Source organism: Eucalyptus grandis, chromosome 5 (genome assembly GCF_016545825.1).
Source record: "Eucalyptus grandis isolate ANBG69807.140 chromosome 5, ASM1654582v1, whole genome shotgun sequence".
In the NCBI taxonomy this organism is placed as follows: domain Eukaryota; kingdom Viridiplantae; phylum Streptophyta; class Magnoliopsida; order Myrtales; family Myrtaceae; genus Eucalyptus; species Eucalyptus grandis.
Window position 1 is genome coordinate 7,570,605 of NC_052616.1, and position 14,741 is coordinate 7,585,345.

At 40.3% G+C, this 14,741-nt stretch overlaps 2 protein-coding genes across 2 annotated transcripts; one reads left to right on the plus strand and one right to left on the minus strand.

The window, feature by feature from the left end:
- Positions 1 to 2,458, plus strand: LOC104443800 (probable phospholipid hydroperoxide glutathione peroxidase). The gene is made up of 6 exons (XM_010057326.3): positions 1 to 341; positions 1,085 to 1,161; positions 1,370 to 1,431; positions 1,603 to 1,721; positions 1,898 to 2,065; positions 2,155 to 2,458. Exons 1-6 carry the CDS (start codon positions 48 to 50, stop codon positions 2,185 to 2,187), a joined length of 753 nt encoding a protein of 250 aa, XP_010055628.2. The 5' UTR covers positions 1 to 47; the 3' UTR covers positions 2,188 to 2,458.
- Positions 2,459 to 2,727: 269 nt separating this feature from the next.
- Positions 2,728 to 5,672, minus strand: LOC120286149 (putative pre-16S rRNA nuclease). The gene is made up of 7 exons (XM_039313259.1): positions 5,621 to 5,672; positions 5,391 to 5,395; positions 4,792 to 4,839; positions 4,170 to 4,241; positions 3,989 to 4,084; positions 3,446 to 3,535; positions 2,728 to 3,080 (listed from the first exon to the last, which is right to left on the minus strand). The coding sequence occupies exons 1-7, from the start codon at positions 5,670 to 5,672 to the stop codon at positions 3,030 to 3,032; spliced, it is 414 nt and encodes a 137-aa protein (XP_039169193.1). The 3' UTR covers positions 2,728 to 3,029.
- Between the last annotated feature and the right edge of the window lie 9,069 nt (positions 5,673 to 14,741).

The following is a 14,741-nucleotide window of genomic DNA, read 5'->3' on the forward strand; positions in this document are numbered from 1 at the left end:
AGAGCCCAGCTGAAATATCCGAAAACCAGCGACGGCTTTGACACCAGATGCTCTGCTCCTCTACAAAAGCTCTGCTCCTCCGCTGCAGAAATCTCCGCGCCCCTCTCGCCTCCTCTTCTCCTTCTTCTTCTGCTCTGCCGTTTCCCATTCCCTTCTCTCCTTCGGTAGCTCAGCAAACCCTTCTCTCCCCTCGCCCAATCTCGTCGCTCCCCGCGCCCGGCCCGCCGATCAAGCCGCCGCCGCCTTTCGGTTGTCGGAGCTTCGTCTCGCGCGATCGGAGATCGAGCCGTGCCATGGCGAGTCAGTCCTCGAAGGGTTCGATTTACGACTTCACCGTCAAGGTCGGTTCTCTCTCGAGGTTTCCCTTTTGTGATTTCGCGGGGGAACTGTGAATCGGGAGTCGCCCATCACCAGAAATGTCGACCCATATAATAAAGTTCGCCTTCTTTTTTTTTTCAAGTCATTTCTGAGCGAAGATTTTGTTTTTTTATATCCACAGCGACGCTTCGATTTTATGTAACTCAGAAAGATGAAATTTTTATTCAATTGGTGTCGAGACTTTCTTGTAATCCATGTAAAGCTGAGGCCTTTTTCCAAAGCCCCGTATCAGAAATGTTAACCTCTATTATAAAGTTCGCCTTTCTTTTTCTTTTTTGGGTCATTTCTGAGCGAAGATTTTGTTTTTTTATATTCACAGCGACGCTTCGATTTTTCTAGCTCAGAAAGATGACATTTTTATTGAATTGGTGTCGAGACTTTCTTGTAATCTATGTAAAGCTGAGGCCTTCCAAAGTTCTTTCTGTAGCCTTGTTTTTGGAGGTTTTTGAAAGTTTAGGTGGTAATCTGAAAATGGACCAATCTACAGCACCTTTGATGTATAAGTTTCCCTTTTATCTATGTAATTCGCTCAAATATCGGATTTTGTTGATTCAAATATCGAGTTTTGAGTAAGTTGTTGGGGTAAGTTGGTCAGGGAGCGAGATCATGTGTGTCGTGCCGTGTGCTGAGAGGTTGTGAATCATTTGAGGACCATGATGTTATGCTGTGCTGAGACTTGGAGATTCGGGTTCCTTTTTTTATTCAGGATGCTCGAGGAAATGATGTCGATCTCGGTTCCTACAAGGGCAAGGTCTTGCTGATTGTCAACGTCGCTTCGCAGTGGTAATTCTCAGGATTGTGTTTATGCCCCGTAACAGGGAACATCTGGTTGGACTTTAATCTTGGCCGATCTGGTTAAAAGCAATATCATATTTCATGCCTTTTATCATTTGGAATTCTTTATGCAATTCAGCTTGGGAGTAGCTCAGTGTTTTAGTAATCGGGTTGGTCCACCATGTTCTAATTTTTTTTATCGGTATGTTTGTTGCAGTGGACTGACCAATTCAAACTACACTGAACTCAGTCAGGTCTATGAGAAATACAAGAATCAAGGTCTCCTATGCCTCCCCTGATGCCCCATAGTATCTTGTGTTTTAGTGGAATCCTGGCCTTAACAGGATAATAAAGATATATCGTATCAGAAAAAGCAGTTGGTTATTGGTATCACTTAGCATATGGAGATTCTAGAAAATTTAAAGAGGATGTCACTCTGATGTGATGCAGGGTTGGAGATATTAGCATTCCCATGCAATCAGTTTGGAGCTCAGGAGCCGGGGACAAATGAGCAGATCGTAGAATTTGCTTGCACTCGATTCAAGGCTGAATATCCCATTTTTGATAAGGTAAAAGATATACATGAGGTCCTTCTCTGAAGATGAAGAGCATATGGTGAACTATCTCTCAAGAGTTTTTTGGAGTCGTATCTGCAGTTCCCTTATATTTCCTAGCAACTGGCAATTTGCAGTTTGAATTTAAAAAAAAAAAGTGAGGATGAAGAATCTGATTGCTTTTTCTATAGGTTGATGTGAATGGTGAAAATGCTGATCCTCTTTACAAGTTCCTGAAATCAAGCAAGGGCGGACTCTTTGGGGATAACATTAAGTGGAACTTCTCCAAGTTCCTCATCGATAAAGAAGGAAATGTCGTCGATCGCTATGCACCCACTACTTCTCCTCTTAGCATCGAGGTGAGAGTCTACTCTTTGATGATCATAGTCGAAGTTTGTTGACTTTTTTTGGCTATTTGACTGAGGCATTGCGGTTGTTATTGTCGCAGAAGGACATCAAGAAACTGTTGGGAGTGGCATGAGCGCTGGAACTTCTTTTCCCCTGTGAGGATGAGAAGTAATCTGAAAAATAAGCATCCTCTTGACTCATCATGAGGATACCTCTAAGATGTCTACTTCGCATGTTTTGTTGTTGAATTTGCACTGCGTTAATAATGTAAAGATGCCAATAAAGTCCAGCTTCCGGTTTCCTACTGCTGTATGAAATCGTTCAGGAAACTAAAGGCGCTAATTGCGGATGTAGCAAGCAAGTTATAATATTCTGGTGCTACGATGCTATAAGTTGGTTGATTATTTCTCTGGCGGATAAAAACTTTGAATGAGCGATGCGTGGTGCTGAAGTTAGATGAGTTTTTGGCTGTTGGAGTAGACTGTTTGTCCGGGGAAAACGGATTTCCTAACCATCGAATCTTCGCGCGGTGATCAAAGTTACATTAATAATAAGATCATGCTCAAACAACCAGATGCGTTGACTAGAGGGTCGTCGATCTGAGGGTCATCAATTCATAGCGACATCTTTCGTGGCTTTAGCTGATGAGAATGAGAGAGAGAGAGAGAGAGAGTGATTAATCTCACTCAGTCACTTGTTAGACGGTCTTGTGTACTCTGGTCTTGTGTACCCTCTGTGAGAGAGGGAGAGAGTCAAGCTACATTCCACTGGTTACAGAGTCTTTTGACACCCTCCTGTGCTTTTCCTCTCAACGTACAAACCAAAAATTGCCAAAACTCGTTAAAATATCTACTCATCCCTTTGTGCATTAGCAGCAGGTGGTAACGGCACTGGGTTTCTACCATCGCAATTTGCAATTTACATGCAAGCTATCCTCTGAAAATGAAAAAGGCCACCAAAGTTCTCGCATATGTCCTATTCAGAAGACTCTGATCTCTGCTTCTTGTTGGCATAATCCAAATATCCCTGCCCAAAACAATAGTAGCGTTCAACAACAGACGACGGTGGCCTCAAAATAAAAAGTTCACACACTGTATATAGGATATCTTCAATAAACAATTGAATGCAGAACAATAAGGAAAAATCCATGTCGCCTTTTTCCTTCTATCTGTTGCAGCCTGGAGGTATTGCTAATTGCTATGCACCAACAATGCTTGAGTGTTGAAGGGAAGCCTGTTCATCAGCCAAGTCCCGTTTTTCATTCCTATCCTAAAGAAAACCTTCAACTTTGACATTTGTGTACTTAGTCATGAAACGGTGATCTATGCTAGCAAAAAGAAAGTAAGAGGGATGAGCTACTTCTTCCTAGGAAGATGTGAAAAGCTAATTACCTGGAGTATCCCCATAGCAGCAAACTTGTCCATTATTGTCTTCGCTACTACTGGATGCAACGTCAAAGGTTGTAACAGCAATTCCACGTTCTGTAAACAGACAATGCATTAGCACCCCATGATTAAAATAACAACAAGACACTCAATTGCGAAAAGGAGTTGAATTTAGCTTTCCATTTGTGAACAATGGGAACTGCCGCTGGACCACTTAAGAACACAACCTAGTAATGCTGGAAGCCCAAATGGGAAAGTAAGGAAGTGAGTCTCGATGAGAAAACCGCCTTCAAATTGTATAGCAGCAGAACTTTTGAGAAGAGGCATTATTTATTTAACATAGGGCTATCGCATTTGTTGGCAAATCGGCAGCTTTGCGAGCACATCGAATTATGTGGGACATATACTAGAGGATACAAACTTAAAGCTGTACAAACTAAAGCATTATTTATGGTTCATGCTGTTCCTTCTACCGTCACAATTCGGACCTTAGTGAAAAAACAGGACGTCAGGCTAAGACTTTGAAAAAGGAGGGAAAGCAACTTGCACCTTTGACGTAAAGGTTTCTTCCCAATATGTATAACAAACACCTTCAAGTTTTCCTGTTTTAGAAAGCTCGTCAATAAAAACCTTCATTTGCACAGCCTGATTACAGAGGACAGAAAGGATAGTAATTTATAAATAGCATGACAGAAAAGTTATAGAAAATAATAGTTTAAAGGAGACGTACATCACGATTGGGACTACGAAACCGGTCAAGAGGGCAGCCAACCACAAATCCAAGTAGCAAGAATTCAGAGACCTGCACATATACAAGGAAACAGGAACTAATCAGGCCCCCATAGAAACTTTTCCAAGACCATGCAAATTACTGCACATACACATTTAGTAAGGATATTGTGATACGAGACTGAGAAACAATAAGATAATTGACCAAAACCTGGCCATAACTGCCTAAGAAACCCCTAACTTTAGGTCAAATCTCAATTTTGTCCAGAACTTTTTTTTTTCGTATAGAATAAATTCGCAAATTTCACTTTAGTCCCAAAGCTACCCATGCATTCAAAAATCAATGCTAGTTTCTTCAAGATTATTTGAGAGGTTTGTTGTCAAAATTTGCATTTTCATCAACACACTGACCTACATATAGAATAATAGCAGTCTCCTGATGTTGATTATCTTGAAGAAACCAATAGCGATTTTTGGAAGCATGGGCAAACTTTGAGCTACAGTTAAATCGAGGATTATTTTAGACAAAAAAATGTTCGGGGCAAAATTGGGATTGGACCTCAAGTTGAGAGTTTTTCAGGAAATTAACCCCCAAAACCTCAGGTATGATCTAATTGAGATACCAGTTCTGATGATTCTAGCCCAGGTAAACTCAATGCAATAGCAATATCCTGCTTTTAGATAGGAAATAATGAGACAAGAAATTAACAATACTATTTTAGGGAATAAACAATAACAAACACCAAGCTGTAAGCAGAACCAACACTGAGAACTTACTCTTTGTTGAGGTCGTTCGCACAACTATAGTCATATTTGGAAGCCAGACCAAGTACGATAAGCAAAATGCTCCAGTCAACCCAAACACTTGGATTGGAAAAGCTTCTTTATAGGAAGCATCCAAACAGGAATTCCCACAGGAAAAATTCCTCCGAGAAATGGAGATACTAACACAAAAGCAGGCTGAAAGGCAGACTCATCAAACTCTGAAGATCAGTTGCCATTGAGTCAATATTTGTCTTCTTCCTAAGTAGAACGCTGCAATTGTGGCAACAACAAAGATCATTTCACAGGTGACAACTGTGTGTACCACAACAAGGTTAGGATCCCAAGAAAGAAAATAGAGAAATCCCCCAGAGGGACAACATCCAAGCCTAGCAAGCGGCCTTTTTTCTTCGTATGAGCCATCAATAAGTCTTGGAACAAGCTCAAAGGTTTCACGCACCTCATCTACAAACACCATGAAACAGTTGAGAAACTTCACTCAATGATTCAAACTACATGCTTGGAAAAATAAGCAGAGACCAAACAGGAATATCCATCGATTCAAGCAAGGCAGTGATGTCAGAGAGATGAACTCTCATGAAGCAAATCAAACACCCATCAACATATCCATCACTACCTACGATTCGTATCTTGAGTGATACCCAATAAGGTAAAACCATAAACAAGTACTGGAAGCAGCATAAGGAGCAGCTCTACGACTAGCTAGCGGTAGCATCCGCATAGCTGTCACGGGTCAATGCTAAAGCCCGTAGCTTGCATGAGCAATGAGCTCCAGCGATGACACAAGCTTATGCGGCACGGTGATCTGACTACTTTGATATAAAAAGCAAATGAACGTACGCCCGGGAGACAGAATGTAGTGGACACCTGTCTCGAAAGTGCTCAGTCAGGCATTAAGACAAACACTTGGTATGGACGACCATATATCAGAGCCACACAAAGATGGGTCCTTCAGGTAGCGTCACTTCGTCCGCTTATGGTACCGCCCGGACGACACCCCAGATGTCACCTGCTCTTCCTCGTCCTTCCCCAACGGCAAGCTCGGGATTCAATCAAGAAAGGCGAGCGATTCTCTGGTCAAATTTGTGCTGAGCTTCTTCACACTTGTTGGCCCCCATCGCCTCCTTGGCAAATTCGGGACTTCGTTTCACTCTTTCTTTGTTCTTTTGGCCGGTTTCGATTTCACCATTGCATGAGCGGACAGTCTCGTGTAAAAACCCAACCCAACCGAACTAAACTATTAGGAAAAACTTCTAAACCGAACTAAATTCATCGATTTTTCGGTTTTTGATTTTCAACTTTAAGTTTTTGGTTTTTGCATTTATTTTCTTTTTTTTTCGTTTTTTTGTCTCACTGATATCGAGTGAAGACGGTGAACACTTCCTTGTCACCGACGGTCTCAATACTCTTCTGCTCGCCAACTCAAGGTTGGGCTGGTTTAACCATCCTGAGCCTCTGGTTAGACCCGATTTTATTCGAACGACTATTCACGTATAGTTTGTTTTCTCTGAGTTTAAGCTTTTGAAAGAGAAAATGAAACATTCGAATTGTTATGATAAATACAACGGACCAAAAGAAAGGTTGTTATGATATTAGAAAGGAGCCGGCGTAGTGTGGGAGATATTAAAAAATGAAAAGAAAATTACAAAAAAAAAAATCTCATATCTTCATAATATATGCAAAATATAATTTTATGAAGGATACAAAATAAAAAATTAGAACGATATTTTTAGTGGAAGTTAGTGTTAGTTATTTGTCCCTCTCGGGTGCTTGCTGGGCAGCGGTGGTGATAGATGAGCAGCCAACTAGTAGCGAAAACAAGCGATGCAAATAGTTTTTATTTCTTATTTCTAGTCCAAGAAATAGAGAAGTTGAAAATTTTATTTCTCATTTATGTTCCAAATTTATTTCTAAACTAAAACTTTGTTCCAATAATAGAAAAATGAAATTATGTTACTGAATGGAATTCTATTTCAAACCTATCTTCAAGAACAAAAAAATAGTTTTAATAAAAAAAAATGATTATTATACACATCCTAAGATGATGTCTGGCTTTGTTTAGTATTTTATGTGTAACATCCAGATTTTCGATCCTATGAGAAATGACTATAAGTTCGGTGTGTCAATGATAATAATTGGTCATGGATAGTTCTGAGGATCGACCATGGACTAATTGGCTCGACTAGAAGGGAGGCAAAGGATTGGCCATGGATTGATCAAGGGATTAGCCATGAACCAATCCACCAACCATGTAAGTGGCCCCGAGCCATTTGGCCATGAAACAGCTACTCGACCATAAGGGTTGATCGATGGCGATCATGGATCAATCTAGAGCAGTCATGTGCTGGTTGTGGGTGATCTTGTTCGGTCATCTACTGACTGTGGATGACCATGACTTGATCCGATGCGACCGTGCATTAGTCACAATCGCCCCCACACAACCACATCAATTGAGAGCCGACTATGGACTACGTATGCTTGATCATGGGCTAGTCATGGACCCATTGTGATGGATCTTGGATCCAGTCAGGACCCTACTGTGTGCTAGGTTTTGCGCCCGAGCCTACCTCGAGCTTTGAATTAGCTACAAGCCTGTTATTCTCGACCAAAGCCGACCCAAGGGTCAGCAATTAAGCCCATGCCCTAGGTCACCGACTTAGCCGAAGTAGGCAATTTTGCCTACGACAACCACACCAAGGGTGGCTTTGCCACGGACCTCGGGTGTATCAGAATTGTCAATTAGGGATGTACACAAAAAGCCATTGCCCGGTTCTGGATGCACTTGCAATGGCATATTTCCCATGGTTGTCATATTCTTTGGAAATGGACAAAATAGAAGTTTCTAGAATGTCCTAGGTTATTCTTGAAGAATGATGACTTACCACTTTGTATAGATATTTATAAATTTGGTAATGATTACCAAAGATTCACCTTGGGAATTAAGGGACTCTTGGACAAATGGACCAATCGAGATAAGATATAATAGAAGATTCTAGAATACCTCATTAACTGCAATGATGAGTCACCCCACTTAGGTGTCCCCTGAATATTTTGTAATGATGACCAACAGGTTTACCTTAGATAAGAAGCTGATGACTCATTGGCTTAGGTGTCCATTGAAGATATGATCATCATTACCATAAGATTCTCCTTGCAAAACAAGTAGGTTAAGTCATGATGGCATGGAGTAGGTGGTCTAATAAGAAGATGACAAGTGTTTTCCTAGGACCCTAGGCATGCCACTTTGCAAACTAGGCTTGCCACCTTGATGTTATAGCTGTGCCACTTTAAGAAAGATAATTGAGCCACTTGGAAAATGTAATGATGAGTTTTGAGCCTATAAATAGGGAAACCACTCCATTTATTCTCGCTTGGAGCCCTCTTCTCCCCTCTTGCCCTTTTACACGCCATTCTTCTATTTCTCTCGACCTCGCACCATCGCCCTTCATCGAGTCATTCAAACTAGTTCTTGAGGTTCATCCAAGTTAGTAAGATCCCTATGTCTCCTCTAGGGTGATAGTCTCCATTGTCAAGTCTAGTTAGGTGCTCACCCGTTAAGCTGTGGGTAGGATGTTGGATCTTTTGTATAGTTTTGCTCATGTTTGTGCTTGAGTTGTTCACCTCGGAATGAGGCCGGGGTTCATTCGAGTTGAGTTCATCGCAAGGCAATGTCGCCCCAAGCCATAAGGCCTTGGTTTTGGCATAAATAGGATGTCAGGTCCAAGTTTCGCTTGGTGCAGGGGTCACCCAAGGCTGCAAAGTCTTGAATCGACATTAAGGCGTGTCGATCTTATACCTTGATCGGTATAGGAATCACTCAAATCCACGAGGTCTTGGTAAGGCACCAATCATGACGATTTTTATAGTTCAAGTGGACACGGGAGACTTTGTGCTTGGCGTTGAATCAAAACGTGAATCGAGAGTCATTCTCGATACATGTATATTCACATCAAGTTGGAACCAAGGTCTGTCAAGCTCGGGATCATCACTAAAGCGAGGTGTACCCAAGGCTCAAGGTCTTGGATCGGCATTAAGGCGTGCCGTTTCTAAGCTTAGTCCGATGCGAGGATCGACGTTAAGTGAATCATGGACCATGGGTTATTCTTGACATATTTGCTGGTGAAGTATCAGAAATTCATAACACACACGAAGGAATGAGCATGCCTTCGAGTTATGCATGTGTCAGCTAAGAGAAAATATAAGAACCGCCTTGTATGATACATTTATGCATGCACTTAAAGAGGAAAAAGCGTTTGTCGCCACACAACATTGGTTGCGATATCTCGTTCATTGAATGGGATGTCTCGGTTGAGTTGGGATACCCTAATTGAGTCAAGATGTCTAGGTTTTGAACTCGGAAGCCTCGGGAAACTAGCCTCGAGAAGCCTTAGTTGAGCCGAGATACTCTGTTCGAGCCAGGAAGCCTAGCAAGAAGTTGGAAGCCTCGGTCGAGCCGAGAGGACCTGGTCAAGTCACAACGAAGCTAAATGAATTTGCATGAGTGCTGATTATGCATAAGTATGATATGTTGATTCGTTCATTGAGAAGCCGAAGGTAAGCATGCATTGAAGCATGTTGTTATGGATATCTGCATGTATTTGAGATGTAACAATAAGTTTGCTATTGATCTACCATCGACACTGTTTATGAGTATTGTACTTGGTAGGTTTTGATAACAAGATGTTTTCCTAGTAGAGAATTAGGAATTTTCCCCAAAACTCACTCCCTTATCTTTCAGTCTTATAAGCATAGAAGTCTCACGTTAGTGTTGGGAGCTGCAGTCATGCTAGCGGAGATCGAAAATTCCCGTGGCCTATGTGGAAACTATAGTATGATCTTGTTTAGGAAGACCATCTAATTCTCCAAAAAGGATCAATTGACCCGTAGAAAAAGAGTTTGTAAAAGTATTGTTATAATATAAACTAGTGTGTTATGTGTGATGTTTGTCCCAGTCTTCCAACTGTTGTTTGTTTAGGGAGTTGTTTATTCATGTTTCCGTATATACATGATAACAAGATAAAAAAAAATTGGGATGACGACGAGTATGGGATGTTGCAAAAATAACCATTGCCGCTCAAGACCCTAGATATGGAGTTGGGGTCGCGAAAATAACCCCTACCGCTCAAGACCTTAGAAATGGAATTGGGGTTGTGACATTACGAGTCTTGCTCCTCATGCAATTTATTGGACAGTCGTAGGAAGTTGCAATATTGTAACTTGCCAAAGCTGCTTCGAGAACCTCCATTTCCTTTTTCCTTTCTTTGTGCTTTTATAATCTTGTTTGTATTGCTATTACATGCGCCTCATTCTCAATAATGTTTTGCTATTAGTTGTGAGAATCAAAGGGTACGTAAGTTCACTAATTGACCTCACTTTTCTATGCGCAATGCACATACACAACATTAAAAGAGACACCATTACCTACCATCTATGAGGCACTTGCCTATTGAAAATGACATACAAACATGTATGTAACGCAAAAAGAGGCATTAGACCTAAATAAATTTTTAAAAGACTTCATCTTGGTTTAATCTGGACCTCAAGACTTCCACAACATAAGGCACTTAGAGGGTATCCATTCCTCCTGGAGAAAACAAATATACAGATAAGAACTTAAGGGGTGTTGGGCGTGCAGGTATCAACGCATTAAAGTAATGAACGTAATTGTCATGCCTCAAACCCTGGGCACGCGCACATCCCTTGGCGATCAATTAAAAGTGCAACGTCCCAGGATGCGTCGCCGACCCATTCTTTTTTTTCTTTTCTTTTCTTTTGATTAAACGCATGCAGAAGCGAATTATATAAACCCTCAACCAACAAACAAACATAGGGATAGTAGAAACACAACAAATGTTGCCGAAGACCACATATTCATTTATTCACTGTTACCCTTAGGGAGTTTAATAGTACAAGTCTTTCTACGGCCACTTCCTATCGACCCTATCAAAATCCTCAAAGATTAGGGTCAACCTACTTTACTAACGGTAGAATCAGCCAAAAAGGTGTCGCATCTTGTGCCCACCACATCCGCACTCAGTAGATATCCATGCTACGACCCTGAAAAAGGGTTAACCACGACGGGGTGACATAAATCTCAGTGAATCAAAACCCTAAACCCCAATTAAGACGTAAATTCGTCTCGAAGGCAGTCCTAAACACGCACCACACAAAACTCACATCGCCTCGACGCGTCCCTGCATATTAGTGCATCACATATGCATTTATAGATACAGCATGCATAATTAATAACCGGAACACATACTTTTCATCATTTAAACAATCACATGGGTCCCGATTATAAGGTAAAACCATTATGACACGTCTCATACCGCGTCACACAATTTTGCCCCATAATCAGGCGTAACTGTCACAACCATTCAGGCGTGTTCCAATTATTATGACCTAACGGCCACGACCAACTCAAAAGTCAGCGGTCATCTAGCATAACCGGGCATCATCTCACCCCATCGAGCACGGTAATGTCCCGTGTATACGCATCAAGACGGCATTCCTGTAAGGAGCATCATTTTGAAATCCATCCGCGAACGACTTCCCGTTGACTTGGGGGCATTCGAACGTAATTAGGTATTGTCCTACGTAAACACATCAGGACAGGTTTTACTACCCCGTGTAAACGTATCAGGGTATTTAGGTGATCACATGAGCACACCATCACTCAAGTTCATTGTTATCTTCCTCATTAGCCAAGAAACCAAAATCCCTTTTTCAAATAATAAGCCTTGCAACTCTTTTTTTTTTTATGTTTGTTCAAAACCTTCTGAAATAAATTTATATGGGGTCATGTATTTGAAATCATCCCGTCAAACTTTGCTTGCATCTAGTTTGAAACCTTACGGTTTTATTGAGCACATAAAACTTGGCGTCCAAATCCGACACCATATTTCTTTTCTAATTCTTTGTGCAACCCCTTTTTTTGGAAACAATTTAGAGTAACCCCATTTTTTTTGTTCAAAACTTTTGGAAATAATTTCGTAAGTGCTCTCATACTCAAAATTAATCGGTCAGACTTTGCACGCACCTACTTTAAAACCTTATTATTTTATTGAGCAAATAAGTTTTGATGTCCGGACCCGACACCTCATTTATTTTCTATCTAATTGCCCATAAGGTCACATTTTGCAATAATAATAAACAACCATCATAGAACAACCATCCACATAATATCATGCATAAGTTCTCAGTATGCCAACAATCAACCAAATCACAAAATGTACATTTTCTAGCAAGCAAGACACCAAGAACAACCATAAGACCACAACCGGTCCTTACTAGCAGAAACTAGGTCCACTCGCGCATCTCCAAGATTAATTCCAAAAAAATAACCAAATGAGTTCAGAAAATTCTCAAATTTGAATATGTTATAAAGGACACCTAAACGAATACTTTTCATGAAGAAATATTGACCCAGATCTCCCTATAATAAGAGAATTAAATCGCTTCAACCGTTACCAAAACTGTATCCGTGTCCAGAAATTATATTTTCCAAAACCAGCTTGGTTTGAAGTCTAAAACTCATCTGTTTGCTCTGAAGTTTGGATATGTTAAACTTCAAGATATGATGAAAAACTTTTGTGAAGAAAATCTTTCAAAAATCGAACCCTAAGAGTTAATAAAAATCCTTTCAACACCAGAAGGTCACTGGTTCCAAAACAAACCGAGATTCTGCTTTGCATGAAACGGAGCTGAAATCTTATTCTTTTAAATCTATAAAATCTTGAGTAAAATATATGTCATAAATGAAGATGTTTAGAATATTTTTAAGAATGAAATAACCTCAAAATCATAGTACATTTTAACCAACGAAAATGGCAAATGACGAGTGTCCAGTAAACAGATCTGAAGAGAAATCCAACTTAATTAACATAACCATGGTTAAATAACCTAACCACGGTTAACTATCCTAACCACGATTAACTATGTGACATCACAAAATTTCAGAAAAAGAAATTATCGGATGAAAAATCAGAGATTGGAAGAAAAAGAAAAAAAAACAATAACAATATTGCTATCATTATTTTTCTTCCCTCTCTCTCTTCTTTCTCCTCTACTTTACGCTCCCTTCTCATTCAGCCGAAAGTCTTCTTCCTCCCTTTTCTTTTTCTCCCTCTCTCTCCCACTTTTCCACCCCCACACTTACGGTAACTTCTTTTGCTCTCTTTCTTCTTTTTCTCCCTCTCTTTCCCACTTTTCCACCCCCTCACGTACGCCAACTTCTTCTACTGCAATTTCCCCTCAACTTCCTCCCATGACCTTATTGTTTCTCTCTCCTCTTCCCCCTTCCTCCTCATGACAACCCCCTCCCTTCTTCCTCTTCTCTTCCTTTCTTCAGTTTCTTTTCTGTTTTGCTCCCAAAAAAACAGCACCGTGTGCTGCTGTCCTGTCCCAAACCAGCCACCATCTTGTGCCATGGCCGTGTACCATCACTGTCCGCAAACCGCCCGTCCACCGCCAAAGAGCCACACCACTCATCCACGAGCCATCCGCCCGCCGTTCATGCCAAATCAAACCACCGCCGAGACCCATTTTTGCTGATCGCCTCCATGACATTTTGGACCTAACCGTGAGTAGCCCTCGCCACCGCTATCACACTCATGTCGTCGGAATTGTCGTTAAGTGAGTTTAGCTCCTAATTCTTTGATTAATGCCTAAACTTGCTTAGGAGATTGATTTATGCTTAAGGGTTGTTTAGATTAGCTTAAGAATGGATTAATGTTAATATAATTAGTGAGATTAGTACATTTGAGGTGGATTAGTCCAAATCAGTAGATTTTTTGCAATTCGAACTTCTGGACGCTTGCGGTTTACTAATTTTATAGACTGAGATGTGTTGCGATTTTGAAGTGATTTCCTTCTAAAAAAATGTTTTAGACACCTTTAATCATAACATATATTTTTCTCAGGATTTTTTAGTATTAAAAAGAAGACGATTTTAGCTCTGTTATCTTTAAACAGAAAGTCGGACTATACTAGAAATCCCGACCTATTAGGATTCTAGGGGTATTTACTGACCCTTAGGGTTCGAGTTTATAAATGGTTTATTCACAAAAGTTATTTGTTATATCTTCTATTTAACATACTCAAATTTCAGATCAAACAGACATATCTTGAACCTTGAACCAAATTGATTTTGGAAAATAGACGTTCGGAAACAGACCCAGTTTCTGGTGCTGCATTGAGCGATTTATTGGGCTGAATCTAAAAAGATTTGGGTTTAGGTGTCTTCATAAAAAAAAAAAAAATTACGTGTCCTTTGTCACATATTCAAATTTGGAAATTTCCCGAACTCGATTGGTTAGGTTTATGGATTTAAACTTGGAGACGCGCGCAAGCCCGATTTCTGCCAATTAAGACCAATTTTAGTTGGGAGATGGTTTTTGATGCTTTGCTTACTTTAATTAGTGTTTTTAATGACTTATGGATTTAATTTATTATTTATTTAATTTTGAAATTTCACTGTTCATGACGCATTGTTTACGAGATACTATTCACAAAGCACTGCTCACGCACACTGTTCACGTGCACTGTTCACCCGAGAATGAAAAGTGGTCTAATTTCATTTGTATTAATTTTATGAAGTGAATAGATGTGTCAATGCATGGGCATTCGTATGAATTGGGTGATATTTTGTGCAATTGTATGGTGATTGAAAACTGTTGGTATTTAATTAGAAAATATCGGGTGTTAGGTTTTGAATGCCGAAAGTGTTTTTAAATACTATACCAAACCGTCAGATTTTAAAAGAGATGACACAAATTTCTGATTCAATCTG